Source organism: Aulonocara stuartgranti, assembly GCF_965226115.1.
Source record: "Aulonocara stuartgranti genome assembly, chromosome: 7".
NCBI classification, from domain to species: Eukaryota; Metazoa; Chordata; class Actinopteri; order Cichliformes; family Cichlidae; genus Aulonocara; species Aulonocara stuartgranti.
The window spans coordinates 31,710,264-31,729,291 of NC_138945.1; the positions used below are offsets into that span (position 1 = coordinate 31,710,264).

Below are 19,028 nucleotides of genomic sequence, written 5' to 3' on the forward strand. Positions count from 1 at the left end.
TTTGGAGGGGGGAACTGCAGTGTCCTGACGGTTCTGGCCAATCAACACTATCCAGGTTCAAGACTGGGTAACCTACAAGTTATTAATCTGAATGATCAGGACTAAGTCGTCGGGGCACCCGGGAAGGGGAGGGGGGCTTCGAGATGGTCATAAATTTCTGATTTAACTCCACTGGCCGTCTGTGAGTCTGCACCGACGTCTCATCCTGCCTAAACTGAACTGCCAGCAGGCTGTGTGTCTCCTCAGATGCCGAGGGAGTAGCTCAGGAAGGAGGGTGGGTGAAAAAAAGAAAAGACAAAAAAAAAAAAAAGGAAACAAGATTTCAGCACCGGAGCTGTCCGCGGCTGTCTTGGGGAAGACTCTATTCCTGCTAAAAGGGGGAAGAAGCTGTAAATTTTCTCTGTGTGACTGTGAGGGCAAGGGATAATAAACTGCTGTGCCATTCGTCTCCCTGCGGGGGTACCGACGAACGAGTAAAGGCTCACATACTTCATTCGGGCCAAGTCTTGCCATGCCCGACGGCCACGCTTGAGTCAGGAAGGATAAAGTCGCCAGAAAGTCGCGGTGAACAGCAGCCTTTACCCTTTACGGTGAGTCAACGTATATAAGAGCCGTTGCTTTTCTGTACCACTTTGTAAAATGTTGCATGGGGGGAAAAAATGCCAGTCTTGATTCAGATTTAGCCGTGACTGAACTCGCTTAAGGTGGATTTGCGGGGAACCCTGAACACAGATGCGTGCATGGGAAGCATATTTAGGTCAGCATTCATATGGGTGTGGATGCGCGCCGCGGTTGGCATCAAACTAGAGAGTTCTCATTGCAAAGCCTGGTAGCTCCGTCTGCTCATTTCATAACAGTGCACCAAAATCAGCAGGAAACGAGGGTGAAAGCAGGGAAGTTCTTGGACTACAGCTGGTGCACGTAAAATATGTTTTTTTTTTATGATGGGAGATCTGCAACTAATGGCACAATTAAGTCATCTGGAACTCATGCCCCTCTCTGTAGCAGACACTCTTTAACTGTAGTTTGCCGTCTTCAATTGTTTTTCCCAGCACTGCCCCACTCAGGGGAGCATTGCTGTCCATCAGTCTTTGTTTACAACTCATACGTCCGAAAACAAACAAGCCAGTTTCGGTGTTAACCCAGGAGGCAGTGCTGCACCTCGTTCTGTGGCAGATCTCTGCAGCCTGACCTGCTTCACTGCCGCCTGTTCTATGCTTATTCAGAGCCTTTGAGAGCATCGCTGGCTCAGGCTCTCTGGCTGGCAGAGCCTGAATGCCAACATGATGTCTCCCGTGTAAGGATGCATTGAGATTTAAATTCCACCTCCATTCAGACACCTCTCTGTTTCCTTTTTTTTTTTTTTTTTTTTGGCCGTTCACAAACTGAATTTCAAACCCCTATATGCATTTGCAGAGCCATAAGATGGAGAATGTTTTAGATGGAAGAGAGAACAGACAATGAAAAGCCAGAGGGAGAACTGTTTGGGTTTTTTTTTTTTTGGGGGGGGTAAACACAGAGGGGCAGATTTCTGGTTGAAGAACTGGATCAGGATAGGCCAAGAAAAAGCAACAGAAACAACTTTAAGCTCTTTGACTTGATTTAGGTTCCTTTCTATGTCCTGGTGCACGTACATCTGCGTATTTTAGATGAGTGTTAATGATTTCACTCACTAGCTCTTACAGGGATCTGGGTGAACTCGTTAGTGTAATTAGTTCCAGATCTTTGCTTCCCTGGTCTGTGGGTGAGGTCTTCAGCTAAAAGCGGATTCATTCCCACGAAAAGGCATGCTTTGTGGTGCCTCCATTGAAAAACTCTAAGCCCCCCCTCAACTGAAACAAGGAATGAAAAGGAGGGCTGGTTGGGATTCTAATCAGCACATACCAGTGACATCCAACAGCTTTGGGAAGAGAATCCTAGCACAAGAGAAATGGCACATACAGTGTAGCATCCTTGTAATGCTTTTATGATGGAGAATGCACACACACGTAATAAGGAGACATACAAATGTGGCTTGAAATTGTGTCTATTTGTATGATTTTGAGCTTTTAGAAGATGGTTAAATGCATAATGGAGAAAGAACATCAACATTTTTCTTTCTCTTCAGTTTTGCTATTTTCTTTAAAAGAACTGGATACACTAAATGTTCTAAGTTTGCACCATGCCTCAAATGAAACAGTCAAGAAAAAACAACAACTCTTTGGTTGCTCACAAGCTAACAAGATATGTTCACATTGGAGCCGTAATCTCTCTCTGCTTCCAAAGGATCCATCCAAAACAGCTGAAAGCTTTGATATAAATTATCGGATGTGATATTGTCTTAAAAAAATGCTTTTATATATTAAACTGGGCAAATATAATTTGGTGAGTGCACCCATTATTATGAGTGGATTATATCCTAGCAAGTACCGCCCACCCCCCGTCTATAAAAATCATCCTATATTTGTAGCCTTCTTAAGCGATTAGATGTCCTGCCAATGCGAATCAGTGCCCGTAAAAGATTACTCTTTAAAGATGAAGTTGCTTCAACTAAATTGCTGAACATCCCATACTGCCACATAGTACACCGATCTAACCTGAGCTTTCAGCATCTTCTTGGGATTCTTAGAAAATAAAATTAATCAAACCTCCTTGGAAGATATGAATATAACGGTCCAACTTACTTCACCAGTATTAACTTAATGAATAATGAATAAAAAAAGACCAGTTGTGCTTTATCACAACTATTTTTCCTCTTTATCTGTAGACTGTTTTTCCTCAGTCTAATAAATGGCTGCTCAGTGAGCTCAATAACCTACACATGGTGTCACTTGTATAGCAGAAGACTTAATTCCATTACAGACTTTAATGTTGGCCTGTGCCTACAAGAGAAAATTGATTCTGCTTTAAATAAACATTTCACAAATTCTATAAACACAGTACCATCACGGATAAATGGTGTGGTGTTACTGCTGTCAGTGGATACTCTAGAAGAAGTTAGGATGTTTTGCCTGATGTGGCGTGGGAGTGTTAAATAAATGAATGAAGTGTGGACACTTACAAAAAAAAAAAAAACACTCAGAGGAGTAGAATAAAATCACAAGGATTTCAAGAGCACTTTGGCGCCACCTCCCACTGAAATTATCAATTTTTAATTAAATCAAGATGCTCCTGAGAGAATCATCATTTCAGGACTAGTCATAGTCATTTGCCAACATGAATCGGGAGCGGAAATGCACAGTTGATTTTTCTAGGACTCAAATATACATAAAATAAACAAAACAGGGAAATAAAATTAACATATAGGTAAACTCCCCTAAACCTGGCTTTTGTATGGACAAAGGCAGGACATATCACATAAGACCTAAAAAAGACCAAACTGCTGATGTACTTCACTATCTTCAGAATATTCTCACACAGTACAAGATTTCCTCAGACATATATGTCAAGTTCTGCTCTAAGGAGTGGCCCTGTTTTACGTCCCTTTGGTCCAGATCTTTTTTTATTCAGGGGCATTTAAATCATTCAGAAAGGTCCAGGAAGGAGAGCAGAGTAGCCGAGGCAGTGGCTCCTGCAGGAGTCTAGTGATCGTCAAGCCTGAGGGAGTTTTATCCTGCTCGCTTCTGCTTGTATTGGCCATCAGATGTAATATAGAGGGTGAATGTGGGTGACTGCTGAGCCTTAGTGGAATCACTTTTTAATACAGTTGGCACCTGAAGGGGGGTTAAAAAAAGTCAATAGGTAAAGTAATATAAGCAGTTGAGTGAGTAAAAAGGTTGTAAACAAGTTGGTGGAGCTCATCAACATTTTCTAAGCAGTTTTCTGTTTTCGGGTAACGACAAATGACAGCAAAGCAAATGTGTAGTCAAGTCAATTTGTGGTTAATTTACCTTCATTTTGTCTATTTTCAGCAGTGTCACTACAAAATTATAACTTTCCTTGTAGCCTGAAAAAAAACCCAGTCTGACTCGCATGGATCCTTTCAAAGATGATTTGATGTAGATATTTATAGGCAAGGTGTCAAAGATGAACCCCCCCCCCCCCCCCCCCACACACACACACACACACACACACACCAAAAAAAAGAGATCATCTCTCTCGTGAGTATGACGCAGATGCAGGTGTTGAGCTTCACAAATGTAACCGACAGCCGGGCAGGAAGAGGGCTGATTGGTTTGACAGGCTTGTGGTCCAACGCTTTGGGTTTTTTTTAGACTTGCAAGGTGAGCGAGTGACAGGTTAGTCAGCTCTATCTAATGCACTATGGTATCAAAGCCAAGCGCTGACCCATTTCTGTCAGAATCAACTTGCACATGGAGAAAAAAAAAGTATTTTTAAAATTCATAAGCTAACCTGAAAATGACAAGGTCTTCTGTCTGCACATGCGTTTGCTCATCAGGAGTGGCGTCAGTGGCATTGATTCGATAGAGTGCACAAAAACCTTGGGTCTCATATAAGCATTTAGCTTATTGTTATTATTACATCCCCCCCCCCCCCCCTTCCCCCCCGCGCCACTTCTGTTTATGAAGCTTATTCACTTTGCTGGCCATTACACAACAATTTGTTTTCTGTTGATTATGCCATTAAAAGTGGCATGGCCTGTTATCTGCACTGCACAGTAGTTGAGGATCCAGCTGAGGATCCAGCTGTGCTAGCAGCATTTAACCAATGTATCAGTCATGGTATGGTTATTTTAAGCCTTGTCCTCAAGCATGCAAAAGCTATTAAACTTTTTTTTTCTTCCAGCAGCATAAGCATGGTCTTTGCAGGCATCTCTAGCATCTAAAAGCTGTCACTGCCTTATGCTGATGCCAGAACCGCTCTGAGCCTGAGTGGAAAGGTCACTTCAGTGGATAATTAAGTCCTCATAATAGTCACGGTGCCTTCCTCTGTTATGATCACCACTTCTCCTCTAATTATATGTGTTCTTTATGAGCAAGTGTCTTCTTCAAAGGCTTTGATGCAGTCAGGCTGTTCAAAACATATCTAAGCTATTGTATTATAGCGTTCTTGTTTGAATATTTCTCTGATATTTCTTTTTTCAATTTTGAGGTAAACTGTAACAATTTAAGGACTGTGAGGGTTATGGTTAGGGTTAACAAAAAACAAACCCCCCCCCCCACAACTATGATAGAAATATTAAAAGGGTTTTCTAAGGTGGAAAAGTAGGTGTATTCAAAAAAGCAAAACTGAAACAGACGTTATGAATAAATCATGACATGCATTATAAATCAAACAGGGCATATTTTCTTCCCACTATCTTAATTATTTTCTGACTTTTGAAGTTTGACTGATACTGCACTGTTCAAGTGCATCATGCTGTTGCATCCGCTCAGTCATGCCAAATGGAGAATGAATATTCAACATCTGCACAGTGCTAGCACACGGACTAAATATAACGGACTAATATATGCTCATATGTATTTTGTTCAAATAACAGATATAAATGTAAGATCGAACTGGTGTTTGATGTGATTGTTAAAATAGTAAGTTTTAAATCCTTTACCACACCCACCATACATCCTGTACCAATCAATCAGTTGGACACACCCAGGAGTCTATATAACTCCACCCTTTGGGCCTGCTAGGCCTTTTACTGCATGTCTACCAGAATGCGAACATAGGACCTCGTAAGTTAAGTAGACTCTGCTTAAACCTTTAATTGCCTGATTGCCATGCAATGTAAATGGATAGTTCATCAGTTGAATGTTTATTTATTATATTATACTAAGTCCTTGTATTGTTGCCTTCCATAATGGAAAGACAAACTCCAAAATGGTGGATGCATTAGTCATGTGGTATTGTAATTTGGTTTGATCTTTATTTGTAATTGTCATTATTTTTATGTATAGAAAAAACTCCCAAATCATCCATCCATCCACCTAATCATCCCTTCATTGAGTCTTCCAATTCATCATCAATTGTTTAAATGTGCCACCACATCAGATGTTCTGTCAGCAACAACCACCACCTTTATTCTTGTTTCTTCAGTGATATTTTTCAGTATGTTGACAACTGTATTTATTATAAGTTATTTCACTTTGATGTAATTGTTTCCCTAATCCTTGACAGCAAGCATGGAGTCTAGCACAAGTGCCATATTGGAGAGATAAGCCGTTAAGAAAAATGTCAACTACAACCATTTAAAAAAGAAACTGAACGCAGAACCTTTTTAGTCTAACCCCATCTGTAGTAAAAGACAACCCACTGAGCTTATTGTTATCCCTGCAGTTATGGTGCTGGCTATTCAGTTTTCTGTATGCCAGCAGAGTATTTTAATGATTGTGTATTCTCAGCATGCTTCGGTCATTTATTGGGCTTGAGGAGGGCACTGTACCTAGAAAGACGGCTCTTCTAAATGAAGTGCTTGTCCTTGAGGAAGACAATGTGTCCCAAAATCTCCCACTGAACTTGGGAGTCAGTAGACATAAAACTCACATGTCTAATAAAATGAGGTTTTCCAAGCAGCAGAGAACAGTCTCCTGATTGCCTGCAATTTTTTTTACTTTTAGTACTCCTGAGCACCAACTCCATTTATTTTAGATTTTCATAAGCATGCTGAGATTCAAAATTATACATGATTTTTGGCATTATCCCAGTGGGAAATATTTCAGGTTATGCATGATTTTTGGCATTTTCCCAGTAAGCTTATATAGCATATGCTAAATAAACACTACTGTTCTGATGGGCTGCAGTTAATTAATCTCTGCAGGGATGCTATGCCTCAGATGAATTGACCTTTCACCACTACTTAGTGCATGCCATCCAAAACAAAATGGTGTGCTTCTGTTTGTTTGTTTTTCTTTGTACATTTGAAAACTTGATTTAAATGTATTCTAAATTGGTTTTCTATTTTGCTAAATGCATGGAACCATAAAGAGTGAAGCTATGCTGAAATGGGCACAAGCAAAATGAGTGTAGTTTCTGGAGTCTATGAAGCATGGGTCCCATAGCAGTCTGACGACATAAGGCCTGACAGGCTATTAGTTGTAACCTAGGAAGGGAGAGAGGGGAATGACTCCTATTTCACTTTCATAAATGTGATTAAATTTCACACAAGCACTTAGTGTATGTGGAGCATGGTTGGATGGGATTGTATTTCAGAGCAAAAAACACATGTCCCAGAAGTACCTTGTAATCAGCTTGAATCCACAGTGCCGCCCCCCACCCCCCTCCCACAATAATGCAATTCAAGGTTGCTTCTCTTAAGTGTAAATGAGATCTCGGTCTGATTTTGCTGAACACTCTACCACATCTTACGGTTCATGATTTCACTAAATGTGTTTAGGGATTGAAAGTATTCAGTATTAAGTTTCCTGGAAATGGTGGAGTTGTAACTTGGTTCAGACTTGATCAAACTTCAGGATGTTGAGGTCAGTCCGAATGGAAATTGAGCTTTGAAGCCTTATTGCTACTACTGAAAAAGCTGAGAACAAAAGCTACTGCAGAGAACTAGAAGGGATGCTCACTTAAAAATGCAACAAAGAAAGTAAAACTGGAGAAGAAATGACAAAGTCTGAAGACAGGCTGAAGAACAGGTTGGTAACAGGTGGTGGATTAACCAAGATTGTGAGAGAGGCACCAAAGCAAAGACAAAGAAAAATCAACAGACTCCAAATTAATGAACACGAATAACAGAACAGACAAAAACAAACTATACATGGGCAAAGACAGAAATGCAAACCCTCACAAACACGAGTCAAGTGAAGTCTGTTAAAAAAAAAAGCTGTCTTTCTCATTCTACTGCAGGAAAAAAAACACTGCTCTCTTGCAGTTTTCAGAAAAGTCAAAGCTGTTGCACTTTATTTAGGGTTGATCATAGCCTCTGTGTCATGAACTGGGAGACCTTTTTTGTATATTGGGTTTCAGGAAAAAAAAACTATAGTCTGAATGGGCAAAATCTCATTTAAAACCTGCCAAAGGGGTGAAGTAATTTTTTCCCCCCCGCTTTAGGAGCAATAAAGTTGATCTTATCTTATTTTGAGTAATTTTATTTGGTGAAGAGGAGTGCTGTGCGATATCTACAGCTGGCTGAAGGCAGCAAGTTTTGGTTATTTCCTTATATATAAGAAAATTACAAATGAGTGAAGCAATTTATTGATTTATGTGCAAACAAACATGGAAATGAAGTATATGAGGTAAAATTATATGCAATTCTAATAAGCTTGAAAGTCAAAATATGGTTGGAGCAGCTTTATTCTTCAACACAGCCTGAACTCGCAACCTTAATGTTCAGGAATAGTTTTTCAAGCTTCTTAAAAGGCATTCAAAGCATTGAATGTTGGTTGGCCCAACATGTTTACAGATGCTTGTAGATATGTTTTTTTTTTCTTTCGACCTCTTCTATACATGTTGATGATGATTTGACAAACTTTTAGATTCCTCAATCCATAATACCCATTACCACTGATTATCCACTTGTGTAATTCGGTATACCTCTGCCTTTTAACAGCCACCTTTCCTATGATACCAACCTGCCTGTGCCCAAATGATACTCTGTTTTGTCTCCACTCGTCTGATTTTCTCAAATTTAGGATCAACGCCATATCATGCTGAGGTGCCAAGTTTTTAGCTAATAGCTCTCAGAATTTACCTTTTAGCAAAAACATTATTTTTATATCTGTACATTACAGTTCCTTAATATCAAAGATATGTTCATTTCAAAAGTGTCAACTTGTATCATTTTTGACTCTTTTTTTTTTTTTTTTTTTTTTTTTTGTAATGAACATAGCTTGGATATGAGGAACTGTAATGTATAGATCTCTTCAGTGATATGAACTAGGTGGCTTGTGAGTAAAAGCAGTGTAGATACATTTCGTTATGCATTGTCAAACATGTACCATCATTTCAAGGTGCAGAAGGACCGATTTGGATCCTTAAACTTTATGAAATATGAGGTTAAGGCTTTTATTTTTTATTTTCCAGTGAATTGTGGGATCTGCTTTCTTCAGCTTTCTGTTTATCTGAATCATGTAATTAACACTGCACAAGGACTGAACTTTTTCTTACCGAATGATATAGAAATGTGGGAGCCGGAGCAGATGGTCCGGGTTTATTAGTAATAAGGAGAGGAGTTCAGGGAAATTGCTGCTGATTGAATTAGATTGGCGCTAACAGGAAAAACTAAAGACATTCAGTAACGGCAAGATCTGATGTGCAGAGATATTTCCATGGGTTGATTTTTAACAAAATATGAAGTGAAATTTGGTGCCATCTGTGGGCTTGTAGCTGGTGCTATCAATCACTTGTCACTTACAAGTCAGTTTTGGGGGGGGAATAATTATTTTGTAACAGTTCCTCATTTTATTCCTTCTACTTTCATCTTTCTACAGCAATGGGAGTGCTCATGTCAAAGAAGCAGCAGGTGGAGAAGGTGCAGAAATGCACCGCTGTGGTCTCTGCCTTCCAGGCGGGCCTTAAAGATCGTGCTGTCACAGTGAAACAGGCAGAAGGGCAAGTGGAGGAAGGTGAAGGGCATGCCAAGACCAATCCTGATGAGAAAAATACAGAGGACGCAGTGCAAGAGGAGAATGACAATAGCGCAAGTCCATCAACTTCCCAGCAGGCCTCAGCGCCAACGAGAGACGAGTGTAACGTCAACCAGGAGGCTTGGTCGAGGTTACGGGATGGGAAGGGAGTAGAGCCGGAAGATCTTGACAAGACTCATCAGCTCACACCGCCTGCTTTTGTGCGACCCAAAAGGGAACCTGATGATGACCAGCCTATAGAAGTGGACCTGTATAAGAAAGAGGAGGTATTAAATAACAAAAGTCAGTAGTAGTAGTAGCAGCTAGTCTTTGTCATATATTAAAAAGTAAATAAATAAATGCATAAAAAATCAAATAAGATGGTTCACAGTTGTGGGATTAAACGGATGACTACAAGATGTTAAATAATCTCTATGGCAACAGCAGGTTATTATATCTGGTGACCTGTTTTCTTCCCTCACATTAGGCATCATGATTGAACAGCACAGGCAATCCATAAAGAGATTCCTTAGCTTTATCTAAACATCCTTGTTGAAGGTGAGAAAGTATGAGTTTGAAGTTGTTTGCTGTTGGGCCTTTAATAGCTACTCAGGCTGTGATGTATTGTGTGTGAGGGCTCTTCACAGTGAGCATCCTGTAGGCGGGCTGCTTTGGCTGGCTCTGAGAGGTGGCCATATTCAGGGTGACGCTGACTAACAGAGCATGTAGTTCACAAGAGCAATGGTCCCATCAGGTTTTCTGTTTAGAATAAATAAACATGGCTTCAACTTACTGTACTTACAATCCCGCACTAAACATTTATCTTGCAATAGTAATAGATGTGTCTATTGGAATGTTAGAAGACTGATACATGAGGGTCATAAATACTCGGACACTGACTCATTATGTAACACTCTTTTTAACTTTATTTTAAGAGTAGAACATCTATTTAGTAAGGAAAACTTTGCATATACATATACTGAAATCTAAAGGGACAATTCAGTGTCAAGCAGCCGCATGGCCAGGTGAGGCCAGTTCTTGTTGTTCCATGGAAAATTAAGCAGATGAAAATTTAGGAATTTATTCCAAGTGTTGAACTTGCATTTGGTTTTTATTTTTTTTCAGTATACCAGTAAAAATAAAAACCTTACCTAATTCAGCTGGCACGCTCTTAAATAGGAGTGCACTGACAAGCTCTGCAATATCAAAAGGCTTAGAGAACCATAGATGTTGACTCGAGTGGGGAAAATCTCAAATTCTTTCTCAGGTTAAGAGAGACTTCACAACATTTAGCAGTTTCAAGCACTTAGTCAGTCTACTCTTTCATGAATGTAGGTACAGGGCTTACAAGATTAGACAAATAAAACGAAGGTTAATTTGTACAAGAATGACGGGTAGAGAAGTATGGAAAAGAAAAGGAAAAGCTCCAAACATGGCTTAGGCAAAGCCATGGCATAGAGCAGGGGTGCCCAACTCCAGGGTCTGTGTCCTACAGGTTTTAGATGTGTCCTTGATCCAACACAGCTGATTTAAGTTTTTAAGGTCTTTTTAGGTCTATAAATACTTGAAGAATTACATTTTGTAATGTTGCCATTTTATACTACTACAGTGGATTTTAAAATCGGACAGTCAAATTTTTATGGTGGCCCTGAGAGGCCAAACGGACTGCAACTTAAAAAAACACCAGAAATAAGAAAAATGCTGCAAAAGCACACAAAACACAACGAAAATAGGAAAAACGACAATGGAAAAAAGAAAACAGAAAAAGGAAAAAACAGATTTCCAAAAGCAAAAGTGAAGTGTTTCTGGGGAGACAATAACCCGACGGACCAGTTGCAGGAACCCAAAACACGGTAGGTGTGTTTTATCATGATTTATACTGATGACGGATTTTAGGCTAATAGTTAGGCTAACACACTTCTTATCTTTCCTCACAAAACCGATAAATCCTCCACTTCTTTTAAGTGTCTCCCAGCGAAATTCTTATATTTTGGTTCCTGCAACTGGTCCGTCGGGTTATTGTCTCCCCAGAAACACTTCACTTGTGCTTTTGGAAATCTTTTTTTTTTTTTTTTCCTATTTCTGTTGTTTTGTGTGCTTTTGCAGCCTTTTTCTTATTGCTGGTGTTTTCTTACGTGACAGTCCGTTTGGCCTCTCAGGGCCACCATAAAAATTTGATTCTCTGATTTTAAAATCCACTGTAGTAGTATAAAATGGCAACATTACAAAATTTAATTCTTCAAGTATTTATAGACCTAAAAAGACCTTAAAAACTCATGTTAGACAAAGTCAGTTGTGTGCCAATTTTTGCCAGGCTACTGCTTCTACTAGATGAGGGTCTTTTTAATTGGTGCCAACTGCAAATGTGTTTATCTCCCAGACAAGTGGTAAGTTTTCTTTTTGGTTGAAGTACCATATTGTGCATGGTTGCAGTGTTACTTCATTCTTAGAAGTTATTATTTTATAGAGAGGCTTGCTGAACAGTCATCAGGTCAGATAAGGTTCACCATATAAGAGGGAAACTCTTACTGAGGAATATGACAAGAGGGATTTGTCTATGGCCCTGGCAGCATTTTTATAGATGTGTAAAAGTACCAAGAAAACTTGCAATGTCTTTGTGTTTAAAGCAGCCAAGCATTCAGCAGTCATTTTCCCTGGCTTGACAGCAGAGTGCAGCCTGGCTGACTTTACAAGGAGGTTGGCTAAAAACCGACACTGAACACATTAGACAGCATCATAGGTAGTGATGTCCTTATTTGAGCCTGAGATGGACAGTTAAGTGCTGTACGTGACACAAACTACATTATATAATACCACTTCCACCACACTCCTACCACTGATGGACTGATGCTTAATTTCTTCTCGGTAACCTGTTACATAGAGGTTTGGTTAATGGGAGATGAAGAAAGGACGTCAGGAAGTTTAGAAACTACATGTTAACACAATTGCAGTTATCAGTTTTTTTTTTTCTAAATGAGGGGGGACACTACATTTCTGTGAAGCATGCAGAACTAAAAAAAAAAAAAAGCTCTGTCACTGATGCAATCTTTCTCCTGCAGCCACGAAGCGATGAGATGTGTGACGTGTGCGAGGTGTGGACTGCTGACGACCTGTACCCTTGCAGGATCTGCACTCGGGTATTTCACGATGGCTGCCTGAGAGAGCTGGGCTACCTGCGTGCTGAAGCTTTGCAGGAGATGAGAGATACAGCCCACACGGTTACTGGCTGGAGCTGCTACTATTGTGTAAGTCGGGGCTCGTTGCTAAAAACATTCAGTGCTTACAAATGCAGCTATTTTTGTCATGTTTGCAACATAATCACAAACTTAACTAGTTTAGTATTAAATATATATATTTATATATATATGTAATAAACACTAAAGGCCAACCACAGTTCTTATTTGCCAGTCATTCAGAAAAATCTGAACTGCTATCCATTCATCTACTTAGCTGCTTGTCTAGTTTGGGATTGAGGAGGACCTGAAGCCTATCGCAGTTGTCATGGGATGAGAAGGTAGAGCCTGAACAAGCTGCCTATTGGAGAGTCATTCATGCTCACATTCACACTTGAAACCAATTTAGAATCACCAAGTAACCCAACATCTCTGATGCCCTTGCACAGTCCAAGCTCCAAAACGGAGATTGGACATATATTGGTAAAGTAGAACATTAATTTGTTAAATTTGATAATGGCATAATTTAGTAACATAATGAGCAAGTTATAGAAATATTTGCAAACTCAATCATTGAAATGTCACACTACTGGTGTGAGAACACATCGACTGGTTTTCACTGTAGCTGCTTGAGGTATCATTCTGACAGCAAATATGACTTGTCACGTCTGGAAAAGCTCAGGTGGAACTAATACAGTTAATGATGCCTGTTTCCTTTTAGTGTCACAGACTGTGACTTAGTGTATTAATTAAGTACAGCTGAGTAAATTTGCCAGTTGTCATTAAAGCTGTTGACAACAACTGTTGCTGCCTTCAGCTTTCAATTCCTGCTTGTTAATTCATGTCAGATATAGAAGTTATGGTTGAAATGGTGGCTTTTGCCATGTTAAAATCAGTCTTGTGGTAGGTTGTGGTTTTCTACATGTGGTTAGATTGCATATGGAATAGTCCACAATACGCCTTTTGTGTAAAGGCATGTGGAGAGCATAGGCTAAAATCGGCAATATCATTTAGATCATTACACAGAAGATGATGGAGATGGATTTGATCCCACTTTGTGGCGGGCAATAGTTAGAAGCACTTATCATATTCACAAATTGCAAGTCTCCATAATTTTATGTCTAGATTATTACAGTTAGATTTCATATAGACTGAGGCAATGTTTTGGCAGATTTTTCTGTAATTCAAACAATAAAACAAACGGCAGTTTCTCATCAGAAATTCAGTGCCAGTGCCAAAACCCACGACTCCCCGATGACCCCGTGAGAGGCATAATGCAATCTGTTTTAATTCAAGCGTAAACAACTAAAGAGCGCTTTTGCCAGGGGACCTTTCATAGCAGAGTAAGGGCGCCATAGCCCCGAGAAGCAAAATCACATGCCAAAGTTGTGCAAGAGGGATGTTTTCACACAATCTGCGAGAGGACGCTGAAAGGTTCGTTCTTTGGCTAGCTTCTTCAGTGTGTGAGGAATGAGGGCGGAAGGAGACAATTCAGTGAGGGGGCGGGAGCAATGTTTTATTTAAATTGTAAATTCTAGTCCTCCTAGCCAAAGAAACCAGTTATTTTGTTAGTGTATCAGTCAGATGTTTCAAATCCCCCTCCCCACACACACCCTTCTATCATATCTGACATTTAATTTCACACAGGCACTACAGGCTGCTGCTGGCAGATGGACTGAGTTCCCTTGAAAGTGGATTTACAGTCTTCAAAGTAGGCGATTGCAATAGTGGCTTAGTTTCAGTCGCGCAGAAGGATTGGTCTGTGGATATAACTGACCCGTCTTTATAGCACTTTGATGCTTGCAACTAGGCCTGTATGGTCCATAACTTCCACATGGGGTCACCTACAGGAGTTGTGTTCATTTATGCATGTGGAACAAAAGCAGTAACTTTATTCATAATTTATTATGAATTCACCCTTTTGCAAGTTACATGTAATAGGGAAAGGCTCTATAGAGCAATTCTGATTCTAGAGCAATGTCTTTTGACTCCTGTTCTTGATGAGATGCCAGTATAAGGGATCATTTATCCAAGACATGGCAAACTGCAGTTTGTTTATTGTATTTGCCGTATTGTATTTTCCCACCTCTTCTCTCCTGGCACCTCTTGATTTCTTCAAGTAGCTAGGTATGTGGTAATGATTCTCGTACTCTTACTACCTCATAAAGTGACTGCATTACAAGTAAACCTTTCAGATCACACGGTGATCGGAGTCATTAGTAACAGAAATACTGTTTATGAACAGTATTCCTGTTCATATTTATAACTTCTTGGGTAAAGGGCTTGCTGATTATTTAAAGTTGTCTGCAATAACACATCACCAGCGCATCATTGTATTTTTTGAACAGGACAGTCTCAGATAGCTATTTATGCAATCTGCCAGCATAAGATTAGAAAGTGTTATTTTTATACCTTGTTCCCTGCAGGCCTTTTGTCTCCTAGAGAGCTTTTTTTTTTTTTCTCAGATGCTGCCAGTAGATGTTGCATGAACCCTTAAATCTATTTTAAATTTCCTCTGCACATTATATTGGATGACAAATAAGACATCTGTAGCTGATGGGCAGTTTTATTGCTCAGCGGACAGCTGGTGTTACTAAAGGTAATGCTTGATGCACATAATGGCTTACAGATGCACAAAAATGTCTTGAAGACAAAGGACACAGTTTTAATGATTAAAGCACAATTTGTTTTGCCTCCCACGTTGATTTTTAATTGACTCCTTGAATGACAGACACATGCAAATAAATAGATATGAACATGTATGAAGTTAATTGCAAGCTTATTAAGGTGCAGCAACCCCAGAGCACATATATCAATAAGCTATATCAATACAATAAGTGAAGCATCTCTTTGGCTTTTTCTTATATGCAGAAGTTGGTGAATGAAATTAAATTTGGAGAAACTGACACCAACCTCAAAATTATGATTGTTTCTGATACCTAACATCAGGCAAAATCTTACAGCAGGAGCTTGCCTAGAACAGTACACACATTAATATCTTCCTTTCCCCACAAAGTTTAATAAAATTTGGATTAGCAGTTTTTGCTAAACTCCAAAAACAAACATGGCATTTAACTTCACACAGTCTTTGTGCTGGATTGAAGTGGAGGCATTTGGTGGAGACGATTTGCACAGAGTGCAATTTGCATTTCAGACCCAATATCTGATTTTCTGTGCTTTAGAGGAGACGGATGACTAATGAAACTGATTTTTATACAATATTGATTCAGAATTGGCTGTCATTTGTTGAAATATATCTGCACAGACAACTGAATAGCACATACCATAGGACACAAATCCACACTGGAAGAAAAGTACAAAGCATTGTGAAGGAACACAAAGGTTTTTTACAATGTGACACCAGCGGAGCTTTACTGCACTGTCTGGCTGTAGCTCACTCAGGTTAGACACTTTGTAGTAATAAGCCTGTTAAAATTGTATAGCCAGTGCCACAAGTTTAAGCAGGACGGAGTGTCCCAGACTGGAATGACCAACAAGACCAGATGTGCATAGTTTGAATGAATCGGTCCAATGAATGGAGGATCTTTTTTAAATTAGTGACTAATTTTGTCAGTGGGATTAACTGTTTAAGTGGAACCGCCCACTTTCAGCTCTTAGATATTTATAGAGCCACAATTTCTATAGTAAATATGAAATTACATTTATTACAGTCCATACTTCCCTTCATCCCTGTGCTTAACTGCTTATCCATTTCAAGCTCATGAGGGTGTTTGAGCCTGCTCAAGCACCCCAGTGAGTGGAAAGTATGATACATACATTTGATCTTGAAATACAGACAGTAAGGTGATAAGATGATAGTTACTTTGATCTTGATTATAAATTGAAAAGGAAGAGAAAAATTAAGATGTTGTGCCCATGTTGACCAACCACTAGTGTCCTTTGCCCTTTATTTTTATATTAGAATGCATTGTTCTTACACTAACCATCCGATCTGTTTATATTTGGGGAAATGCAGATACTGGCAGGAGTGTTAGTCAGACTGATACTGAAACACTCAACACACTTGCTATACAGTAACTCATACTTTAATCACACTTGGCTGACATATGTGCTTTATTCATTTGGCCTTATTTCATATACCATTTGCTTCAATTTGCCAAGCTTAAGGGTATTTTTTTCATCTGTTTTTCTAAGTGTGGGCGGTTGTGAATTTCATTTGGATTTCATAATGTGCCTTCTATGAAGCCCTGACAGATTGTAAGGGTGATGAAGGACCATGTAAACACACTAGAATTGGCTTATGTCAATAATCCCAAGGAGACTAAAGTTTGATCACATCACTTATGTGATAAATAATGTAGAAATTTAGATAGCAGCATCTTTTTTTGCTGATATTCGAACAAGTTGGGGAATAAAATGACTATCTCACATCTTTGGTTACATTTGTCTTTCCAGCTCTGGTTTTCTCTGGCCTGTGTGTATCTGGAAATCTCTTAATTTAAACAAAAAGTGCATAACTGTCTTTTCTCCTATTAAAGCCAAATTGCTTTTTGTTGACACATGGATTTAAGTGCTAACATCGTTATTTGTAAATTTATGAAATAAGTCATTGTGAACCTAACATCTGGAAAACCTCCTTTTATTTCTTTTAATTATGATGCCATTATGGAGAGTGACATAAAAGGCACATTACATGAATTACCCAGGAAACACTGAAATGGGTTCATTAGTCAAAGCTACATGCATGTAGCTAATTGCAAGGACTAGTTTAAGCATACTATGTTCATCCATCAAGCAATGTGCCACTTGCGATAAAAGAAATGGTCTGAGCATCATGTTACAAAGCGTAATACTCTGGCCTCATCTCACCTCCTGTAAAGACTTTCCCAGGACCAGTTTAAGTATATTCTCTTATCAAGAGTGCCAGCATGCCAATTGACTGTAAAAGAGACTGCATTAAGAGTAATACTCTGCTCTTCCCACACATCTCTTCCTGCAGGACAATCTCAATCTACTTCTCACAGAAGAAGAGATGTACAGCCTCATGGAGACCTTCAAGCAGTGCAAGATCATCCCTGGTGAGCTACTGAATACAGGTTAAAGATATTTGGTTTTGGTAGATGGTAGTAACGCTGGCCATGCAAGAACTTTAATACTTAACCTTTTATTGATATACTGTACGGGACAGCACTGTTGGTTGGTGCAAAGTTTGCAGATCTGATTATATAAAAAAAAAAATTAACGAAACCTATTATATTCTCAAGATGATATGACACAAATCACCATAAGACCCAAATTGGTACTGCCATTGCAGTATTGCTTTGCCACTGGTTGTACATGTCCGGAATGCTTGGTGATTAAAAGCAAAGAGATCCCAGATGAAATCTTGAGCACCTGTCTGGTCTGTGGTCACCTCAGACGTTTACTGCCCACAACATTGTTTCCTTGAGAAAGTGCATTTGCCCTCCACCCAGTCTACTTTGAAATGTGTAGTAGGCTGTGACTTTGCTGGATGGCAGTCAGTGGGAGGATGCTTTTCATTTTGTTGAAAATCACTCACCATAAGATGATGTATCTTGAAGACTGCCAGGTGACTAATTAGGACCTGTGTGATGAATTGTTCCCTGCTGCTATAGAGTCGTGCCTGGTGTCAGACGAGCTGCTTCAGTACCGCCACTTTGTATCCAAGCAGCAGTTTGAAAAGGACCTGACTGATGAGCAGGAAGAGGAAGTCTTGGCCCAGTTTGCTGCGCTGGATCCTGAGAAGAAGGGACACATCGAGTGGTCGGACTTTCTCTATTTTGAGTCTCTGGCAGTGTTAAGGAAGTTTCGCACAGAGGTATAGTTGTGGATTAAGGAAACAAGATAATTGGGATAAATCAGCACCGCATTTTTAAACTCTACCTGAACTGTCTTCTTCCACTACCATGACTGTTGTTTGGGTTTACACTCAGCCATGGCCTGCATAGCCCTGATGAGTTTTGTTGTAGAACACTTTAATTATACCTCCAAAAACCTTCAAAATACTCTATTCCTTGTGATATAGAAAAAATGCATATATAAATGTAATTAAATTTTACAGACTAAGGGAGTGTTTAAACAATAATCGTTGTAGCTGTTGATGAAATGATCTCATTTTTCAGTCTGAATCTAAAAACTAACTGAAAGGCAAAAAATGCCCAAAAATCTGGCTTGCATCCAACAGCTGAACTATTCATTTTGTCCCTTGACAATAAGTTATCTTTTTTTGTTTGTTTTTGGCTTGACTAATTTCTATAAACAGGTATTTGCACGTGAAGTCTGTATGCAATGAACCTTCCTTTTTTTTTTTTTTTTTTTTTTTAAATCACAACCCTGTTTGTGCTGCAATACTGTGTGGAAAGTGGGTATTTTTCCTAAATGCAATCCTGAAGCTAACAGTTATTGTAACTATTTTGCAAGTTTTTAG

The 19,028-nt window shown here is 39.4% G+C and overlaps 1 protein-coding gene and 1 long non-coding RNA gene across 3 annotated transcripts in view; one reads left to right on the forward strand and one right to left on the reverse strand.

Moving 5' to 3' along the window:
* phf24 (PHD finger protein 24) overlaps window positions 1-19,028 on the forward strand; it is a 27,522-nt gene continuing 8,494 nt past the window's right edge. Inside the window, exons 1-5 of one of the 2 annotated variants that reach the window (XM_082538877.1) lie at window positions 1-590; window positions 9,312-9,733; window positions 12,506-12,691; window positions 17,580-17,658; window positions 18,217-18,419. In XM_082538877.1, coding sequence (XP_082395003.1) covers window positions 9,314-9,733; window positions 12,506-12,691; window positions 17,580-17,658; window positions 18,217-18,419 — 888 coding nt within the window. In that variant the 5' untranslated portion in view covers window positions 1-590; window positions 9,312-9,313. The remainder of the gene's footprint in view (window positions 591-9,311; window positions 9,734-12,505; window positions 12,692-17,579; window positions 17,659-18,216; window positions 18,420-19,028) is intronic. The other variant, XM_082538878.1, reaches the window with a different exon arrangement.
* The window catches only part of LOC309709930, an 18,167-nt gene continuing 17,430 nt past the window's right edge, over window positions 18,292-19,028 (reverse strand). The window contains exon 3 of the long non-coding RNA XR_014277637.1: window positions 18,292-18,339. This is a non-coding gene — a long non-coding RNA (uncharacterized lncRNA). The remainder of the gene's footprint in view (window positions 18,340-19,028) is intronic.